The 21151-nt window shown below is 41.5% G+C and overlaps 1 protein-coding gene across 1 annotated transcript in view; it reads left to right on the top strand.

The window, feature by feature from the left end:
• LOC111875004 (box A-binding factor) overlaps positions 1–19634 on the top strand; it is a 70866-nt gene extending 51232 nt beyond the window's left edge. Inside the window, exons 9-10 of the mRNA XM_033755677.1 lie at positions 14016–14226; positions 17956–19634. Coding sequence (XP_033611568.1) covers positions 14016–14226; positions 17956–18058 — 314 coding nt within the window. The 3' untranslated portion in view covers positions 18059–19634. The remainder of the gene's footprint in view (positions 1–14015; positions 14227–17955) is intronic.
• The last annotated feature ends 1517 nt before the right edge of the window (positions 19635–21151 follow it).

The raw sequence follows: 21151 nt of genomic DNA, 5'->3' as shown, positions 1-21151 counted from the left end.
GGAACAGACCGTTTCTTGGGATACTAATATTTGCGCAGGTACCCAAGAAATTCGTCGCCTTTGATGGAATCCCAAGATTAGTTACTGTGTTCATAAGAACTAGCCACTGGATCGCGTCCTGAGCCAGACGAAACCAGTCCACAACTTCATATGCTATTTCGCTAAGATACATTTTAGCATATCTTCCCATAGATGTCTAGTTTTCAAATTGTATATTCTCAGAATTTTCTGCTACACTTTTATCATATCTCCATGCGTGCTACATGTTCTCTCACCCATATTGTTTTATTTGATCGCCTTACAAATATATAAAACTCCTTATTATGTAATTGTAGTCACCCTCCTTTTTCGCTTAGTGGGGGGTGGAGTCCAGCTGGGTCCACTCGGCACGGCGGCCACTGATTGGCCTATTGTACCTGCCCCGGGTGATTATGATGATGATGATGGAGAATTTGGTGGAATGAAGATTGGCAGGGGAAACTGAAGTACTTGGAGAAACCCCGCCCCAGCGTCACTTTGTCCACCACAAATCCCACTTGACAAGACCCCGGGATCGAACCAGGGCCGCCTCGGTGGGAAGCCAGCGACTAACCGCTTGAGCTATGGCGCGGTTTTAAAAAATCTGGTAGCGGCGGGAATAGAACCCGGGACTTCTGGATTTGTAACCAGGAACTCTGACCACTAGACCACAGAGGCGGTTCACCCTCCTGTTACTCTCCGTTAGGTTCAAACATGCCCTCAGCAACTTGTTCTAAAAATTCCTCAATCTGCTTTATTCCCCTGCAGTAAGAGACCAGTTTCTCACTCGCACAAAATGGCAGCTAGATTTACAGCTATGTATGTTTTTGTGTTTACGTTTTCAGGTAGGAGACTGGAAGATAAAAGCTTCTGAACTGAATGGTACAAAATAATCTCCGAATTTAATGTTCTACACTTTTTCGTAAATGAAAATTTTGAGTTTACCTTCAACTGTCCAATATTTAAAGCCTCTATGATCTGTCTATCGCTCCGATTCTGTTATATACACATATACACACATGTATACATATGTACACAACCTGGCATACAATCTTACAAAGCTTGAAATTTGATTGAGTGTCATACAGTGCTTTCAGCTTTCACCAGACTGGGCTATGGCAAATTGTCCTGATACTAAAATAAAATTTTCACATTTGGAAGTGAAAATCACCTACTCAAAATTATGAACTACTGGAAGATATTTTGTATTTTACACTTGTGCCTATTTCGTCTGTCTGTAATTGAAATGTGAAAGTATGTTCTGAATGAGAAACTGTTAACTCTAGCATGAGCCTAAGAAACTGCCTTCTGATAGCCGGAAGTCCTGTGCAACAATTCATAACTTGTTAGTTTCTTTAGTTCCTCAGGCAAGAACATAGACGTGGGTGCCTGACATCCCAATGCCAAGAAGATTCGGATCCAAGGGGCAGGAAGGTGTAGGAGGGAGGAGAAAGCTACATAATGAGGAGTTTCATTCTTTGAAGTCTTCATCAAATATTACTAGCATAATAAAACCAGGGAGGGTGATATGGCCTAGGCGTAGATGAGAATTGTATTAAGATATTTTAAGGAAGAGCCCAATGGCAGGCTCTTGTGAACATGACAATAAACTTTGTCGTTAACAAAAGACAGGAAATTTTTGATGGGGTGAACGGCTATCAGCTTCTAAGAAAGGACTCTGTTCCACTAGCTACTTAATTATTCATGGGTAACAGTTTGTAAAAGAACTTAGGAATTTTTAACCCACATTTATCAAAAATTGTCTCCTTTTAATAGTGACTATAGACAGGGTTTGGATTGGTGAATATTTTATCGACCACTTACAGGTCGTAGCTACAAATAATTACTACAAATCACTCAACAGTAAGTCTTCTCAGTCACTTTCCACTACCCTTTACTTGGTAACAGCCCTTCACAATGGCTATTCCTCTGCAGTGTCTTCACTAGATGTTTCCTGGTAACGGATCTTCGCAGTGGAGATTCTTCTGTTGTCCACTGGTTAACACCCCACACCTGTACCCTTATCTCAATTAACTAAACTCAACTATAGCTCCGTCTCTTCTCAGCCGCCCTTGAAGGGCTCGACTCAACTGACTGTAACATCGATTGTTCTCAAGATAAGCTCTCAGCACGGACCTCACGGAAAATATTTTCTTCTGTTGTGAAGAATGCATGTTTGTTGGCCCGTTACCTAACAATGGATATATGCGAACAACATAGAAAACCCTTCTTGAGACACCGGTTCTATTGTTGCGTGCGTGTATTTCGGGCGTTGCCTAGAAATGGGTCTACATGTCACAATATTCATTATTTATTTGTCGCTGTATCATCCCTTCTTTAAACCTAAATCATAGTAATGAGGGTACACTCATGTTTGGCTTGAATAGGGGATGTTATCGGTTCGAATCTAGGCTGGAGCACAGGGTATCCTGACTGACATTCTTCCTGACGCTCTTCAGAATTCAAGGGGGAAGAGTCGGGTAGTTACCGGAAATAGCTTACGGCCCCTTCATTCCTCAGGCATATCCTTCAATGCAGGTATACGCGTTGCTATCAACCCTACATTTTATTGGATTTTATAACAGTAACTGAAGACGTGAAACTTCAACTACGAAGCAACAAGAAGGAACATAGTCATTCTTATCTACTAACTGCTTTGCACGATCGGAAAAAAGTCCGAGAATGTTTTCCGCAGTTTAAGAAAAGCCGCGAGGCACTTCAGTTTCATAGCATTGTGTTTTCCTTGTAGTATATAACTAATACGTAGGCCTACTCATTGAAAAACAGGCTCGGAGGATATGGCGGACTCTGAGCTGGGTCATGACTAGCGTTACCTAACTTCGTAGACACAATAGGAGCACTAAGCACTAGCTCTGACATCATTGCACACAGTACTAAGTCGTTTCCAGGATCACGCCACTTCTGGATGTAGGAAAACTGTTTCTACGTGTGTGTTAAAGACAGTTCCCTTATTCCGATAATTCATGAAATTGTTCGTTTAGGCTTATGTAGGATGGTTTGCCGAGCGGGAGGAACACATTAATAATTTTGTAATCATAACTACTACCATCAACTTCATCAAAAATGCCGGCACTTAATTTGGGCGTTTAAATTACCTGTTCCAACCTCAGACTGTTTAAAGCTATCCCGTAACATGCGATGCAGTCCCACAGGGCTGTGAGACGTCGAGGCTCCCACATTTTCTCTAGACAGTCGGCTCATAGATGGCGGTAAGTTTGTCAGCCTAACGCGTCGGCCCCCCAGGAAGATTAATGACACTCATATCTGTTAGAGCCTGAGTCGACCCCAGGGCCATAGTGCGGCTGGAAGGGTTAGATCAACAGACAGTTCAGAGACATTAACTAAACTCATTAGTGCTGCTTTAATTATAATAATTTATTTGTTAGAGCTTTAGGTGAAGCTGTAATGCTCTGTATCTTGTATTCAGAATGCATAAAGTTTGATTTTTTGACTTAGAAATTGTCCTGAGCTCCTTCACTGGTTTCATTAGACTCGGAGGTAATAATTTTAAATTGTCTACCAGTCCATGGTCTCCAAAATTCACAAACTCATCAAGAACTGTTTTTCTCACAGATGAATGAAATGACAAACAAAATCTATCTTCGTCTTGTGCAGTATCTATGGGATTATTATCTATGTAAACAGTTGATTTGAAAATGCAATAATTTATCACAAAGATCAACAGATGTTACAAAATATCGAAGTTCTCATTTGGGAAATGTGTATAATTTATCCGTTAACTTAATGACACTTCCAGGAGAAGCAGATCATAATGGTCCAGCGGTCTAAGGCGTGAAGCGTCTTCGCCCGCTCAAACACTGGGGTCGTCGGTTCGAATCCCACTCGAAGCATGGATGTCTGTGTGCACTTATTCCGTGTTTATGTTGTGCGGTGTGTAGGTAGCGGCCTTACGACGGACTGATCTTCCATCTAAGGAGTCTTACAGACTGTATGGGACTAAGAAGTTGAAAAACTGCCAAAGTCTAAAGGGCTGTAGAGCCACACACACACACCCACATATATATATAGCGAGAGAGAAAAAGACAGAATCAGTATTCCAAATATGCGACTTCGAATGTTAGAATAATTAGAAAATAAGGAATTTGAAAGAATGTGAAAGGAAATGTTAGTGGCCTAACAAAAGTACTGTCCAGGAATATGTTGGAGGTACTGGGAAAGCCATGAAAAACTTCAGGCATCAAAGTCATGGCCCTAGATTCAAACTGGTCACCTCCCGAACACAGATCAAATGACTTAGGCTTTAGCGAACTTACTCAGGAATATTAGTAGCACAAAACTGCATCACCTGCAACTTTCAACTCTCTTCTACTAAATGTAATCTGGAGTATGAATACGCAGATGTTAAGGTTTGTAAGACGGTCGGATGTTAGAGTGGATATTGTTGAACTGGGCACACATGAAAGATATTCGGGGCCAGAGCGAGATCGGTCGTGTGGCTGAACAGCCCTTTCTTGGGCCTTGGCTGGTTTTCAATTTAATTCTCTACATAGTCGCTAGGACTCCTTGGACGGGGGATCAGCCCGGCACAATGCCTCTTCCTATACACAGAACAACACAAAAACAGAATAAACGCGCACACACAGCCATGCCTTGAGTGGGATTCGAAATCACGATCCCAGCGCCCGAGCGGGAGAATACGGTTCATGCCTTAGAACGCGCGGCCACAGTGATCGGCAGGAATTACATCCAACTGGCTGAAAATATACGTTTCGAGGAAGATTCTAATACTTAATTTAGTTTAATACTGCTAATGTACGTCAGCAGGCCACCTGGCTTTCGAAAGGAAAATCGAGATATCCATTTTATTATGGGGTAGCTGAAACCTGTTTTCTTTAAAAAAGATGACAAACGCTCTCCAGTGCTTTACTGTCTGTAGTTAGTTAGTTAGTTAGTTAGTTAGTTATTGGAGAGGGTGGGTTTCCCCATGCACTTAGACCTGTACTGGTCCACTGTGCTTCCCTCTATGATATTCTACCAATCTCTATACCCTACCGATATTGGTGCATACCATCAGTCCCGACCGAGCCAGCGAGTTCGGCCTCTACTGGCTTGGCGGTATCTATAATCTTCCCCCATCTATCAGAGGCGTTAGAGACTACTGTTGGGCGGGAAATGTCCTTGAATTTAGCTCAGTGACCTCATTTGGAGATATGAGGTTCTTTTACGTGCCGTAAAGCTACGACACGGGACCCACGGCTTAAAGTCCCTCCCGGAGGACTTGTTCCCTGAATTTTTCCGCCCTTAAACATTCCACGACCTCCGAAGGGTTTGAACCCGCGTACCACGAGTCATGAGGTGGGAACGTTACCTCTAGACTACGGAGGCCGCTTGTACTGTCTGTAAATCTGCCTGTTCATTTGTCCGTAAGAAAAAAGCGCAAAGCTACGATTCTGGTAATCAATGAATCTTGCATCAGTACACCCACAATAACATTTACGGAGTCATTTCCATTTTGCTTTAACATCGTCCAACCCGAGGACAACTTATATAAACGAAATTAGAAATTATATATTTTGAGTCCACTGACAGCTGCTGATAAGCTGCATGTTACGAGATGAATATTGCAGGTCTATGAGCATTACTGCGAACAAGTTCAGTGCAGACAGACTTGAAAGGATTCTGAAGATGGCGTATACTATACTTCTTTTGGCTTGTTTTGGACTTCATCCATCGTCTGGTATGTAAAAGACAAAAGACTGCATTGATTGAGACTATCTCTTTCTAACGGGCCAAACTGAGTAGGTTTAGCCTTCCCTACCCACCTGAAGACGGAGATAGATCCAGTCTCCGAAACGTCGTGGTCTTTTGTAAAGTAAAGTTCAGTGCAGTTTAATGTTAGTTTATTGAACTACCTAGATATATTCACAGATTAGTTCCACCTTCTGGGATATAACGCTGGATAGTCCGTTGAAAGCCAACTGACGTTTCGGAGGAACACATCTTCATTTTCAGGTCGAAGAATAATAGAAGCAAGAGAGCAGCGTGAAGTTCGGTTTGCTTCACGCTGAATTTTTCTTGGTTAAACCTATTCAAAACACTGTGGAATCTGCAAGCAGATCACCATTCTCATTCATCATCAATTTACTTTTAGGTTGGTAACCCATTTTGAATTCAATTATTCCTCTATACATATCTCTGTGTTCTTGTCTTTCAGATATTTCTTCTTTTTATTCCTGAAATGCCTGCTGGCTTCAATCTTTATAAAGTTCAGATAATCCCCATTTTTTTCGCTTGGATCCCGTAACCATTGCAATTTAGATTGTTGCCTTAGGTCTTTTATTTTTGAACATCGTTCGTTTAACCGTGGCTTGTGCTTCTTCAATTCATAATGACCTAGAATTTCTTTTACTGAAATTTTGGTATTCTTTCTAATAGTTTTCCGAGCTCTATTAATATTCACCTCAGCGTCTGAGTTTTCCAAAGTTGCGATTCTACTAAAAATTTCAACACGATACTGTTCATTACCCTCTATCTACGAGTATTTTATTTCTTGAGGTCGAACCTCTTTGCATTGTTTGTTTACTCACTGCCAGTCTCTCCCTAAATTTTTGCCATTACCAGATAGTGTTCAGTATCACAATCTGCTTCCGCGAACTCTCGAATATCAACTAAGCTTGAATGCCGTCTCATATCTATCAGAATATGGTAAGTTTGGCTGTAAGTCTTTCCAGCAGAAGAAGTTCAAATAAGTTTATGGATGTTACGATGTGGGAACATTGTACTTTTGACAACCAGATTTTTGGATATGGCAAAGTTTACTACTGTAACTCCATTAACATTACTAATTTCATGCAAACTCTCATTCCCAATTGTTTGTTTGAAAATGTCTTCCCTAGCTACTTTGGCATGGAAATCTCCTAAGAATTTATCGAATGCACGTTCTAGTTCGTCGTACAAACTGTCCATTATATCATCAGTTTTATCCTTTGTTGGCGCATGAATATTTAGAACAATGATATCACACCGGCGACTTATTATTGTGGCGTGTAGATCCGTTTCTAAGTAGTGACGCTCTAAACAGCGACCGTTTCAAGCAACTGCTCGGTAAATACGTTCCCGTTGCTGATTTTTAATGATGTAACAACAGAACTACAACAATGGAAAGGGACGTTTCTACGAAGTTCGTGCCAAGATGTTATAAGAAAGGGACAGTGTCAGCTGAGAGTGAGTTCTGCACGGCAGGTTCTTAAGAGAGGACCTGAGCGTGTGAAGCTGACGAATATCCAATGTTAGAAGCCATTGCCAGGGAACGGTTGATGAAGACACGGCAGCCTGGAGAAGGCTTAGCGGGTGCTGTGGTGATTTGTGAATTGTAGAGATTTGCGGTAGTGCTCCATTAACCAATCCAGACTCTGTCGAAATTCACCGCAACACGTGACAGTATTATGTACGACATCCTATGACTAACAAACTTTATCCTGTTAACTGTTGATATGATTCTCTTATGTAGGAGAAAACTGTACCTAATTCATGATTCTCATTCCCCCTTTCTATAGAAAAATCTGTATTCTTCTCGTGGTTCGGTGCTACTTTTGTCCCATCTGACCTCCTGTACTCCCACTAAATCTATCTTATACAAAGTGGAGAGGAGGAAACGCATGTTTTTCACATAATAATAACTTCGTTGATTTTCAAGATAAAACCTATTTAATTACATAAACAAGAAGGTATTTTAATGAATTTTTAACTTACACATATATTACGTACGGAAAATGTCAGTCAGGTGACGTCCTTCTTGCTAGACTCACATTTAGAGCCTCTCCACAAAATTCTGCATCGCATTCTCCAACATGTCTTCCGGCACAGCTGCGATTTCTTGACGAATGGAAAGTTTCACCTCTTGTGTACACTCTTGCCTCGAGGTATCCCCAAAAACCGATAGATCAGGGGAGCGCGGGGACCAAGAAACATCACTGAAACGGGAGATCCCATGCTGGGAGAACACACGTAATTTGACGTCATGTGATAGTTCTTTCGCAACTGTCACGAGAGAACCTGACCCATACAGACTTCTTACATTCCATGTACCAAATCCCATGTCCATTTTCTTCAGCATAGTCCGTCCAGCTGTTAGCCTCACGCCAAACACCCCCAAGCTGGAGGACCACCCCTTGTCGGTTGTCCGCGACTGCCTGTTCATTATATTCACAGCTACCCTCCACATCTGAAGGCCGTCTCCTCCGTCCGAAACCTGACGATGCCCAATGCCTTGGGGACAAGAATTCCACCTATGTATCTATATTCTTCAATGCATTCATCTGAGAAAGAAACGTCTTGATTAAAGTTTCAGGTATCCATAAAATACCAATTTTGTGCGGTAGCGTAGTGGTTAAGGTACTATGCTACAAGCCGGAAGGTCGCGGGTTCAAGTCCCGATGAGGTCATTGGATTTTTTCAATTTACCTAATCCTTCCGGCCGCACTAGGCCCTGGGGTTCACTCAGCCTCTAACAGAAATGAGTACCAGGAATTAATTAAATAATTTTCCTGGCGTAAGTGCGGCCGGCGCGTAAGGCCATCTTTGAGCCGATTGTTAAGATAGTGCTGGACCCTCAACGTCTCACAACCTTATGGGCCTTCACGGCCCGTTACAGGGATAGCTTTACTGTTTTACTTTTTACGCAGTAGGCACACAAATTTAATTGATATCAAGGAAATCGATACAATGTTACCGAAGTGTACGCCGTCGAAGCAGATGCTCAAGCTCCTGCGCTCTTAGTGCCATCTAGTGGATGTTCACTAAGTAATACACGGTCTCTTCTTCAGTCGTACATCGATCAGACAGCGGTCAGATTTCATGACTGAAAAACTCACTTCTTCGGCGGCTGTGGAACGGATGCGCCGGTCCATCTGTATCTTGAATGACTGTACAGGCCCATAGAAGTAGGAATCTCTTCGTAATGAAACAGCAAGATGTTCCAGAATTAAGAATCTTGCACTGGCCATGGGTCAAGAACCGAATTTTCTACATTCAAATCCGTGAGGACACATATTCTAAGTACAAGTCATTAACGTAATTACTACCTACTGCATAACTTGCACCGCCCACGCCAGGTTGAAGTGCTGTGGCTTTCCAAGAATCCTACATGTTATATTCAGCTGACTCTGAATGTTGACCAGAACAGCCTTAATTTAGGCTACCTGTCTGCTGCCATGATGAAGAAGTTGCTGCACCATCCCGGCGTTAATGCCGCTCGAACAACCAGTTGATAGAGCTGAAGGTCACTAAGCACGTTCACTTCCGTCTTTACTGCAACTCTTTCCACAGTATCTCTTTAGTTTAAAATATCAATAAAATTGCAATTCACTGCTACATTTCAATGCTATTGCATATTCAGACGTTCACACTGAAATGCAAATATTTGGGAACCCAGCTCTTTCTCCTTTCCCGTGCTATTTTCCTCTTGCGGCGCCTGTGTTGTGTTGTTTTATTTATTCCGATGAACAACGTCGTGGTCTTTGTTATTAATGTTATCATCGTGTGCCCCCGTAGTGTGTATGTTCCCACTAGGCGAGCGTACGCGTATGTCACTTTAGGATGAACACTCGTATACTGCAGTTGTATTAAAGATGAAAATGAACGTGTAGAGTGGTACATCAATGCAACAGAATGCGCAAATGTACTATGGTGATGGTGATGGTGATGATGATGGTGGTATTGATGATGATGATGATGATGATGACGAGCCGATCACAGCGGCCTTCCGGTGTAAGTCATGAACTGTCTTCGCTCGCTCAAATGCTGGGATCGTGGTTTCGAATCCCACTCAAGATATAGATGTTTGCCTGCATTTATTCTGTGTTTGTATAGGTAGAGTGAAACGAAATCTTTCACGGGGGGGGGGAGATAATACAAGCAACTACATTCATTTCCATTGTACGATACTTGATCTATGAATACTATACAGCCCTACATTTGAACATACGGCAGTACTTGAACAGTAGCCTGCTTTCGAAATATGAGCATTAGTTGGAAACAGTGTCCAGGCCTCTAGCACAAGTGACAAAAAGGAATCGAGTGAAAGCCCATGTGATAATGGTAATATATTTGACAGGACAAGACAATTTTTAACTTTAAACTGGAATGGAATTTACAACGCAATAGGTCCTTGGTCTCAAGTTACTTAAATTAACAAACATTTTAAATTCAGGAAATATACTGTAACGTGTTTTGCTAGTGAAGACTATTACACGTTCGGTTAAATATCGGGCCGGAGTTGCAAACGAATATTAAGACGGAAATTGCACTTATTATGACGGGCTATTATTTCAGCCTATACCGTAAGATACTCTTAAAAGGTTTGATTAGAAGATAAAGAGTGATATCCTTTCCGCCAAACTCAGAATTATTTTTCAGAAGTAGAAAAGATCGTCCTTTAGTCCTTATTAACCTTTAAGACCAGTGGTTTTAAATGTACCAGCTGTCGTGAGATATTGAGAATCTGCGTTCTGCCCCAAGAGTTTTTTTTTTGTGTTTCGTATGGTTATCACATTAAACAGAGTTTGTTTCCCTGAATAACAGTAACAGACTGGTTTTTGTCACTTCCTGTGAGGTACGAAATCAATTCTTAAACATTATTTACAAGAGGCTGGGTTTTTAAAGAGTTAAAGTAAGTTACAATAAAAATTAAGTCGATAAATTTTAACAAACATATTATAATTACAGTGGGGACTTGCATATTCTTGTTTTAATATTATGGGTACATTTGCTTTGATTTGATCAGTATTTTAATTCTTTTATTCATCTTAATGAGATTTGTTTAAATTTTTATTGCTATTAATATGTTGGTATAACCTTCCCAACCAATGAAAAGAACTTCAATCAGAGTTGACAGTTAAAATGAAATAAAATGTTTTGGAAGAATTTATGACATTTGTGAGGGGCAAGTTGTAGTATTGCCGGTCACGGTAGCCGAGTGGTCTAGGGCGTGCACTGTCTTCGCTCGCTCGGAAGCCGGGATCGTGGGTTCGAATCCCACTCAGAGCATGGATGTTTGTGTGCGTTTTTCTGTGTTTGCCTACAGGTAGAGGCCTTGCGACGATCACTCGCCCAAGGAGTCCTACTGTATGTGTAAGATCTAGTAAACCGAAGTGAAACGGAATTCATGGAGGAAGGCCTAGGCCCACTGGGGATGTAGTGCCAAGAAAAAAAAAGTTGTAGTGTTAAGTAAAATTAATGCATACTAAGTTTAGGCTTACTGACGATGTTGGTAACTATTATGCAGGGAGTTAACTTGTAGGAAGCGTCTCTAAGAGAGAGTATAAGAGAGTACGTTGTCTGCTTGAAGACTTTCAACTTACGTATAACTGATGGGGGAAGGAAATAAGGAGAACATAGTCATCATGGAAAAGACTATGACGAATTTTTTATGATGTGAACCTTCAAGGCTGTAACTTATCTGACAAATTTATAACGTAACCGGTAGCTGTAGCTCTACTAGTGGAAATTACGAATAAGCAGAATTGTATTATAATTAATTGAGAGTTATGTAACGGTTTGAAGTGTTGGAGTGTTGACTGGCTTGTCCATCCCTGAAAAGGAAGGTAAGCTTTCTGTGTTGCAAAATGTATGGACTGACTTATCAGTCGCAATGTTTGTCTGAGCCTTCTCATCCTTCCGCGCATGAACCGTCACGTATTCATGTCAATCGATCGCGCTTATCAGTGTTCAAACTTGCTCAGTACGTCTCATGAAATTTTATACACTGCTCTCAGATAATAAAATCGCAATTTTAGATGTGTACATCACAGGTACTATGGGGAGGTGTTGTGCTGACGAGTCGCTCGGTTCATGAGTTCCTCCTTGCGCGCAGAGCAGGCTGGCTTAGCGGTAATATTCTGGATTTGTACAGCGGAGTTACCGGGTCGGAATCTGTGTCCAGGTATCGAATAAATTGACTTAGGTTTCTTACTCTCAGGAGTCCGAATAGCTCAGTCAGTATAGTGATGGGCGACGGCTGGACGGTCGGGGTTCGATTCCTGGCAAGGGCAAGTTTTTCTTTTCTCCACAGCGTCCAGACCGAATCTCGGGCCCACTCAGTCCCCTATATAACGGGGTACCAGAAACGATTTTCCCGGGTGTAAAACGACCGGGCCGTGAAGCTGACCAGTCACCACTATCTAGTGCAGAAGTCAAGAATGAGGGAGCTATACCTCCACTCTCCCATACATCTTCATGTCATGAAAGAATGAATTAATGTATAACTGGTGGGCCTTCTCGGGCCTTGCACCGCGACCTACAGTGATCTATTGTGCTTCCTTCATGCCATAATGCTTAATGAATTAAGCACACAGACAACTTAACCATTTATATTATCTTTCAGTTTCAGGAATAGTACCTTGAAATAGGACAAGACCGTCTCCTTGTAAATCCTTAAGAACACACCTTTCGCGACCCTTTGCCTCTGTTTACCTTCTGCAGCTAAACTGACCACTAATGTGAGGGTTGTATCTGTGAATACGGAATTACTGATGTTGCATTGCATTAGTAGCTACACACATATTTCATCTAATGGTATTAATTTTGGAGAAACCTGATATAATCACACGGTTGCTACATTGATGTGGTGACGAAAGAGGTCGGAAAAGCATGAATATGCATTAGTCATTAAAGCCCGCGACAAAGTTTGTAACGTCTTTATATCATATTAATGATCACGAGTGAATTAAGGAACTGATAAAAAGACACCGAGGCCTGATGAAAAAATTCGGAAGATTTTCGAAAAACACAGCGTTCAGAATCTTGATGAGAGATCGGCTTGAATTACCGAGTTCCCTTCAGGAGTCTTCAGCGTATTCCAAGCAGGAGAACTCAGTAACGAAGACTTATGCAGAGGATCTATAGCTAACCTGACCGTAGGAGTTACCTCGAAGTGCGGCATCCTGTTTGAGAATGCTATGGCTAACCTGGCCCATGGAGCTCTCTGGACGTTAGATCTTCCAGTCAGCAGTACTATGACTAACGTGATGAAAGAAGTTCTTGCGAAGCATAGCGCATTAATTGGAAGTAATCTAGCTCACTTTATCAGAGCACCTTAAATCGAAGTAAGACCTGTTATTCGGGAGTGCTATGGAATACGTGAGCAAAATAGTCCTCTCTGAGTAGGGCGTCTTCATCAGGAGTGATACGGTAACCGATCGAAGCAGTTAACTCGAACCAAGACCATTATTCTTTAATGCTGTAGTCAATGTGGACCGCCTCTGTGGTCTAGTGGTCAGAGTTCCTACCTACAGATACAGAGGTCCCGAGTTCGATTCCCGGCGCTACCAGATTTTCTGAGAAGTAATGGATTTGGAACGAGGTCCACTCAGCCTCGTGAGGATAAGTGAGGAGATATTTAAAAGAAATAACGGCTCCGGTCTAGAAAACCGAGATTAATGGCTGTGGGGATCAGTTGTGCTGACGACTTGACACCTATCCGCAGAAGGTGGCACTAACTTCGCCGACAAGCGGCGGTCGCTCGGTCAGTATAGTTCGCTTGCGGTCTACAGGCCACGGAGGGTTTTCTTTTTGTTTTGTTTGTAGTCAATGTGACCAAGAGATTTAAGTCGAGCTGAAATTTCCGAGGGTGTTACAGCTCGAAATAAAGCACAATGTCCCAAGATTTTCTGGCTGATTTATTGGTGGGAATCAACTTGAGATGATGTGTGTTCCCACACGCTTTCTTCCACAACCCGACCTAAACATTAATCTGAAATATTTCTATATGTCTTACTCTGTAAATAGACCAAATGTTGCATGACTAAGATTTCTCGGTACTGTGACTTGAATCCTAGGAAAGTATATCAAAGTATAGCACAGATCTAACATGCTCTCCTATGAGTTAGCAGCCATGTAGCAACTACAGATTCTTAGCAGCGAAAGTGCCAGACATGAATTCAAGTGAGGTAGCAGTCCCTTTTGAGAGGGAGGTGTTTTGGAAAAGTAGAAGCTCCATGTCCCGTTTGTGTTGACAGTGGACAAGCTGGAGCTGGCACATATGTACGGTGGCGGAACTGGGAGTCCCGACGTGAAGCCCCACCAGATGTTACTTCAACAGCAGGCGCACGGAGGTCTCCTAGGTGACGAGATGGGTCAGCCAGCAGATCACTACAACAGTCTGGGGCCCACACCCTCCCAGTCCCCCCTTCTGCCATCCACGAGCATACTCAACAGACATATTTCCAAGTGAGTACACTGGACGTGTGCCCTTCTCTCTCTCTTTCTCTCTCTGTCTCTCTCCCCTGCTTGCATCTGTATAAGAAGAAGATAGTACTGCATTCTGAATTCCGAAGGAGCTGTCCTGCTACATTACATAGGCCCCTAGCCTACACAAGAAGAAGTGATGAAGAAATTAAGGTGAGGGTGAAGTTGTCCCTGTGCTTAATTAATTAAACACTACACCATGAAGGCGTATGGGGGACTGGATGTATGGATCCACATTTTCATGACCTCGGCACTAGCTAGAGGTAAGTGAGCCCCCAGTGCCCATTGGATAGCAGGTTGGGTGGACCCCAAAACCGGTCTGGACGTCGTGGAGAAAATTATTGACGCTACAGGGACTCGAACATCGACCCCCCGGTCGTCTAGCCCGTAACTTGTCGCTATGCCGACTATGCTATCCCGGCTCACCAATGAAGAACTTAGCTGGGCAAAACAAGACAGCGGGCTCCGATGTACGTAACGAAAAAAAAAAAAAATGGCGGCGTAGATGCTGGAAAATACGAACTGTTAATTACCTTGGTAACTTTTATGTTGCACAGGTTTCAGCCCGGCTACTGCTGCTCTTGTTCCGTTTGTGCAATTAGCCGCACAATCCAGACGTAATACTAAAAATATATGCTTTCAAGCTCTATAGTATTTCAGCGACGCAATCCAAACAGTCGAGCTATCTCGCTTGTACTTATCAACAAACAAATTTCGCATATTCTCTGAGAGGTTCGTTGGTCAAAGTGGAATTCAAGTAGTGGTGATCAAAGGACTAGCGGGTGAAGCCTAGGATCCTAAAAAACTATACTCTTTGTCCCTCCCCACAATAAAATATCTCTCATTTTCCCCTGTGACTTTCGCTTTTTCTACTCTTCTACTACAATTTTTACCTTTCCCCTTCATAAAATATTTGCACTGTAGTTTACTTGATCTAGAGAAAATATTACATTATTAACCATTATAATGTACCAAAATTCATAAGCATGTTATTTGCTTGAGCTTCATAACTTGTACGCTTCTCCAAGTATAATTAGAATGATCAAGTCAAAGAGGATGAGATGGGCAGGGTATGTAGCATGAATGGGGTAGAGGAGAACTGCACATAGGATATTGGTGGGAAAGCTGGAAGGAAGGAGACCACTGGGAAGACCAATGCGTAGGTAGGTAGACAATATTAAAATGGATCTTAGAGAGAGAGAATGGGATGGTATGGACAGGATTTATCTGGCTCAGGATAGGAAACGCTGAAGGGCTCTTGTGAACGCGGTAGTGAACCTTTGGGTTCCATAAAATGCTGTAAAATTCTTGAATTGCTGCATAATTGGCAGCTTCTCAAGAAGGGCTCACCTGCATGAGTGAGTGTTATTTGCTTGAAATATTTCAGTCGTCTCAGTCATCTTCATGAGCTCATTCTTCTGTTACATAAATTGTTGAGGCTCTTTGTTGCCTTTACATTGTTGGAATGAAGTGATTTTTATTGTGCAAGGCTTTGACCTCACAACGTAAAGAAAAAAAAATATTAATACAAAATATATAAAGGTGTTATGATACATGAAAAATTGCAAGTATTTTTGATATGCTTTTTATAACGGATTTTATTTCGATTATGTTCATAATTTTTATATTTTAATAATTCTTGATTGTAATGTCTGAATTTTTTAGTAGACGTGTAAGATATAAGAGACCACTTGGAAAACCAAGGCATAGATGGATGGACAATATTATAATGGATCTTAGCGAGATATAATGTGATGGCATGTATTGGATTGATCTGGCTCAGAATAGGGACCAGTGGAGGTCTCTTGTGGACACGGTAATGAACCTTCGGGTTCTATAAAATGCTGGGAATTTCGCGAGTAGCTGAAGATTTAGCTTCTTCTCAAGAAGGGCTCAGCTCAAGAGTGAGTGAGTGGTACACTCTAAAGTTCTCAATAAACGAACTCGGATCTTCTGGATATCTGGGACGCCCGGTGACCCTTCTGATTCCTGTAACTTAGCTCAACTTCCGGGCACATTACTGTAAAATGAAGTAGAGAGGAAACATTTGTGATATGCAACGGAGAATCGAAATTTACACGTAAATTCTAGGTGTTCTGCCGACAATGCGCTGACCTCTCAAATATGATTAGAAGGAGCAGAGCAAGTTAGCTTAGTTATTATGATTTCTGTTCACTCTATTCTGGAACGTGGCATTACGAAGAATAAGCCAGTAAGATACCAGCATGAAGTACTTTGCAACTTGATTCTTGTTGGCTTACACTTCGACCCTGAAAGTGGAGGCATCATGTTCCTCCGAAACGTCGACTGGCTTTCAGCGGACTACACAGCATCATATCCCAGGAGACCGAACTCTTCATAAGCACCGTTGCGAGAACCTCAGATCCTACATACTCGAGTTATAATTAGGCCTTAAATTTTTTTAACTGTTGCACTTTTCAGACTGCAGGTATTATCAACCATCAGACATTGCAATTTTGTGTCTTCCCATTGATCACATAATGTAGAACAAATTTTCTCAATGTAAATTTATTACTTATTCTGCTTAATTTGGACTAATATCTCTATACTCTTAAGAACATTATTACACGTATTTCTGCCACTTTTGAAAGCGCACTGACATTCACTGCTTGCTTTTACCATTATTCAAATTTCTAAAAAACACCAAATTTATTTGGGACTTTTATCATGACAAAATTCTTTAACTTCTAAGTAACATAATGCAGCAGAATATTAATGAAGCTATTACTAATTGTCTTTCATCTAGTCAAGGAATTGGGGCTCTATTAAGGGGGCCAAAGGATCATAACTGTGTTCATACGAGTCGACCACTGGGTCCCGTCCTGAGCAAGATGAATCCAGTTGACAGCCTGTTTGCTTAAAATCCATCTTAATATCATCCCATCTATGCCCAGGTCTACCTATGAGTCTTTTTCGTCATATTTTCTTGCAAAATTTCGTTTACCATACTCACTTCTGCCATGCTTTTTACTTTCTCGTTCTTTTTGATTCGATCCCGCAGGTTACGTTTGATAAAGATTATGAAATACTTCATTATGCAAGTTTCTCCGGCATCTTTTTGTTTACCTTTAGATCCACATATTGCCCTGAGCACCAGATTCTCAGAGAAGTTCAGTCTATATTGTTCCTTGCGCGATAATACACAATGTACTATTACATTCTTGTACTTTAATCATTAGACGGCGAGGAAAACAATTCTGAACTGGATCATAACAAGTTTTCTCCGTAATAGTAAATGTAATTTTGACTTCTTACTTTCGTTCCCAGATATGGAATATGGCTACATTTATTTTCTTAACTCTAAAACCCATTGTTGCCGGTCACGGTAGCCGAGCGGTCTAAGGCATGTACTGTCTTCGTTCGCTTGGAAACCGGGATCGTGGGTTCGAATCCCACTTAGGGCATGGATGTTTAGTTTGTGTGTGTGTGCGTTTTTTTGTGTTTGTGTACAGATAGAGGCCTTGCGACGAGCTGATCACCCGCCCAAGGGGTCCTACCGAATGTGTAAGACCTAGAAAAACTGAAGTGAACGTAGAGGTTCATGGAGGTAGGCCTAGGCCTACTGGGGCTCTAGTGCCAAGGAAAAAATCCCATTGTTATAATTTACACCACTTGATAGTCGTACCTAACATTTTTACTGAATTTTCTGCCTAATAGCACGTCATGACTTATGCGGTCTGTTTGTTTCAGTGTACCACCGCTAGAGCCCATACCTACAAGGCCATCACCTGACGCCTTGACAAGTGTCATCACTTCGACGTCCATCTTAAACAATGAACAACAAAACAACTGATTCATTTACCTCGGAAACCACCATCTGTTGGCCCCTGGATTCGAAGCTTAAACTATAGTTAGCCGAAGTCATTCCAGTGAACGTTGTCTAGAAAAGAATATAGGAGGAATGCACTCTACTATATTAACAGCCATGTATTAGGAGGGCAAAGATGTAACGAGGGCTATGAAAAAGCTCGAATAGTGGTCTCAACAAAATATCTGATTTCTGCAGATGGTTTAGGTAATGTTTGTTGTTCCGTGGACAGGTTAGTTCTCTATACATGTTGCCTCTGAGAAAGTAGAACGACAGACCTTTTACTGTGAAAATGGAGGAAGATCTCTCCCTAACATATAAATCTTACTGTAAACGCAGTGTAACAGTCTAACTTTTCTCATACAATCGAAGCAGTTACTTATCCCTAGGGTAAACTGTTTAACGCATTCATTGCGGAGTGTTTAAGAGTCTTTAAAGACTGAATTTCTTCTGAGAAATATGTAGAAATTTATATTTTACCTCACAGGAAACACATTTGTCTCGGCTTCAAAGATAAATAAGTTAATGCTGTTTAGGGAAACAGACACTGTTTATCATGAGAACCACACGGAACACACGAATGCACTCTGGGGGCAGAACGCAGAGTTTCAAATGTATTAAAGCAAGTGGTACCTAAAATAACCACTGAATTTTGAAAGGATAATTGCCAGTGTAGACCTGTAAGCCCAAAGTTGTTACTAGTCAGAATAATATAAACTCTTTCTATTGGATAAACAAACACGTGCCACATGAATTTCCGAAATAGATACACTTCTTGATTTATCACAGTGCTGTATGATCTGCGAAGGAAGTAGACCAAGTTCCTTGTGGAAGAAAGGAAATGTGATTTGGATTGACCATGATGTCGTGAGCTGCCGTTTATAATGAAGAAACCCACCCTAGAATGGTAATTCTGTCGTAGTTGGCAATGAGGATGTAAATATATTAGAAGTGTGCTTTGTCTCTGAGAGAGAAAGAGAACATTTTAGAGGTTCCGAAATTAATTTCTTTTAACAGACAGAATATAATGAGCCAATGCGTGCCGTTCAAAATCCGTTTCAAAAGGTATCTTGTCAACACTGTTGAAGAATCTGGTCTGTACGACTAGGCATCAGCTGATTTCTACCGGCAATTCTTTTCAGATTGCAAAATGCTTTCGGTATCTGGCCTAAGCGATAAGCCGGAGCGTGAAGCCTGCATTTAATTGTTGACATCAGCGCCCTCACTGGTCTAGTGAAGTTTCTACAGTTTCACAGAATTAGATCTACAATAATTTAATTTATGATTATGCATATTTTTAATAAAATGTGGGGAAAAATTATATGGGAGTACAAGAAAATCGGTACGGTTTATCATGACAAAACTATTCGGAACTATTAATTTTATTCGTGTCCTTTAAGTGTACATTTGTTAATTTTTTTATTAATATGCTGAAGTATCGTTCATTTTGCAGTAATTACAAGGTAGCTTAAAAGTATTATTTGTATACATAAAAATTGTATCTTTATGGGTTTAATTGATTCTGTTAAAGAATAATCTAGTCAGGGTTGCCAAATCCATGTAAAATAAACAAAATAAATTAAAGTTAGTCACATTAAAATATAATTATAATTATTGCATTATAAGAAATATAATGGTTAAGGATAACCTAGGATATCCTTAACCGAAACGGACTGGAATTCATAGCAAGGCTAGAGTTAAGTGTGAGGAGTCGACGAGGGTATTCCTATGCTTTATGAAGCTACGGAGGTAGTCCTGTAAGGCATAGTGCATATACCCACAAGCATCTTTACAGATTCAGAACCTAAGTGGATAGTTTCTCCGACTCTGTCACATCTTTCCAATTACTTATTCCCCTTGTAACGCAGAGTTATTCCTGAAGATATTACAGTAACATGGTCAAGGAATTTCTCGTATTTTGCGGAACCAGAAGATGTATTTAAAAAAACTCCGTGCCCTTTAGTCCGCAAGCGAACTATACCGACCGAGCGATCGCCGCTTGTCGGCGAAGTTAGTGCCAAATTTAGCGGATAGAGGGTGTCTCGTGGTCAGCGCAACGGATTCCCACGGCCGTTAATCTCGGTTTTCTAGACCGGAGCCACGGGGACTTGTGAGGTGGAAGACGAATCCAACCCCAAACTTCACGCACTGTTTTTCTAGTTTATTTTTTTTTTTAATATCGCGCTTCCACATATAGTTGGGTCGCGTTTTAGTGATCCCCGATTCCGCCTGTGTGTGACGTAACGATCCACAACTCTGATAAAATGTAGCACCATTATCAGATATTCATTTCAGTTCCAAACGTAGAAGAGTGAAGTCGCAGGCTTGCAGCTTTCAGTCTAATGAAACAGTGTTCTAAACAAAATGTAGACGGCAACGCATCTGGTCGTACATGTGACTGTCGGTCAACGCTGCTTCGAGGCGGACAGCGATGGAAACTGACTCACTCACTCATGGAGCTGAGATCTTCTTGAGAAGCCGCCAATTGTGCAGCTACTCAAGAACTTCCCAGTATTTTATGGAACTCGAAGGTTCATTCCCGTGTTCACAAGAGCCCTCCACTGGTCCCTATCCTGAGCCAGATCAATTCAATCCACACCATCCCATCTTATCCCTCTAAGATCAATTTTAATATTGCTCATACATCTACGTCTTGGTCTTCCTATCGGTCTCTTTCCTTGTGGCTTTCCCACCAATATCCTATATGCATTCCTCTTCCCCCATTCGTGCTACATGCCATGCCCATCTCATCCTCTTTGACTTTATCATTCTAATTATACTTGGAGAAAAGTACAAGTTATGAAGCTTCTCATTATGTAGTTTTCTCCAAACTCCCGTCTCTTTATCTCTCTTCGGTCGAAATATTCTCCTCAGCAGCCTGTTCTCACAACCTCCGGGCTGTAGGTCCCCCAACTGATCTCTTCCTTTTAAGTTTCCTGACTAAACGTGTGTATGCAACACTCTTCTCACAGTTTCTGTTACATACTCGTACATGGCCCATCTCATGCGTCTCAATTGCTCACCTGTGATGCCTAATCGCTACTGTTGCTGGTGATGAGTACAAATTATGAAGCTCCT

Source organism: Cryptotermes secundus, unplaced genomic scaffold (genome assembly GCF_002891405.2).
Source record: "Cryptotermes secundus unplaced genomic scaffold, Csec_1.0 scaffold973, whole genome shotgun sequence".
Taxonomy (NCBI): domain Eukaryota; kingdom Metazoa; phylum Arthropoda; class Insecta; order Blattodea; family Kalotermitidae; genus Cryptotermes; species Cryptotermes secundus.
This window is presented reverse-complemented; position numbering and strand designations above follow the sequence as displayed.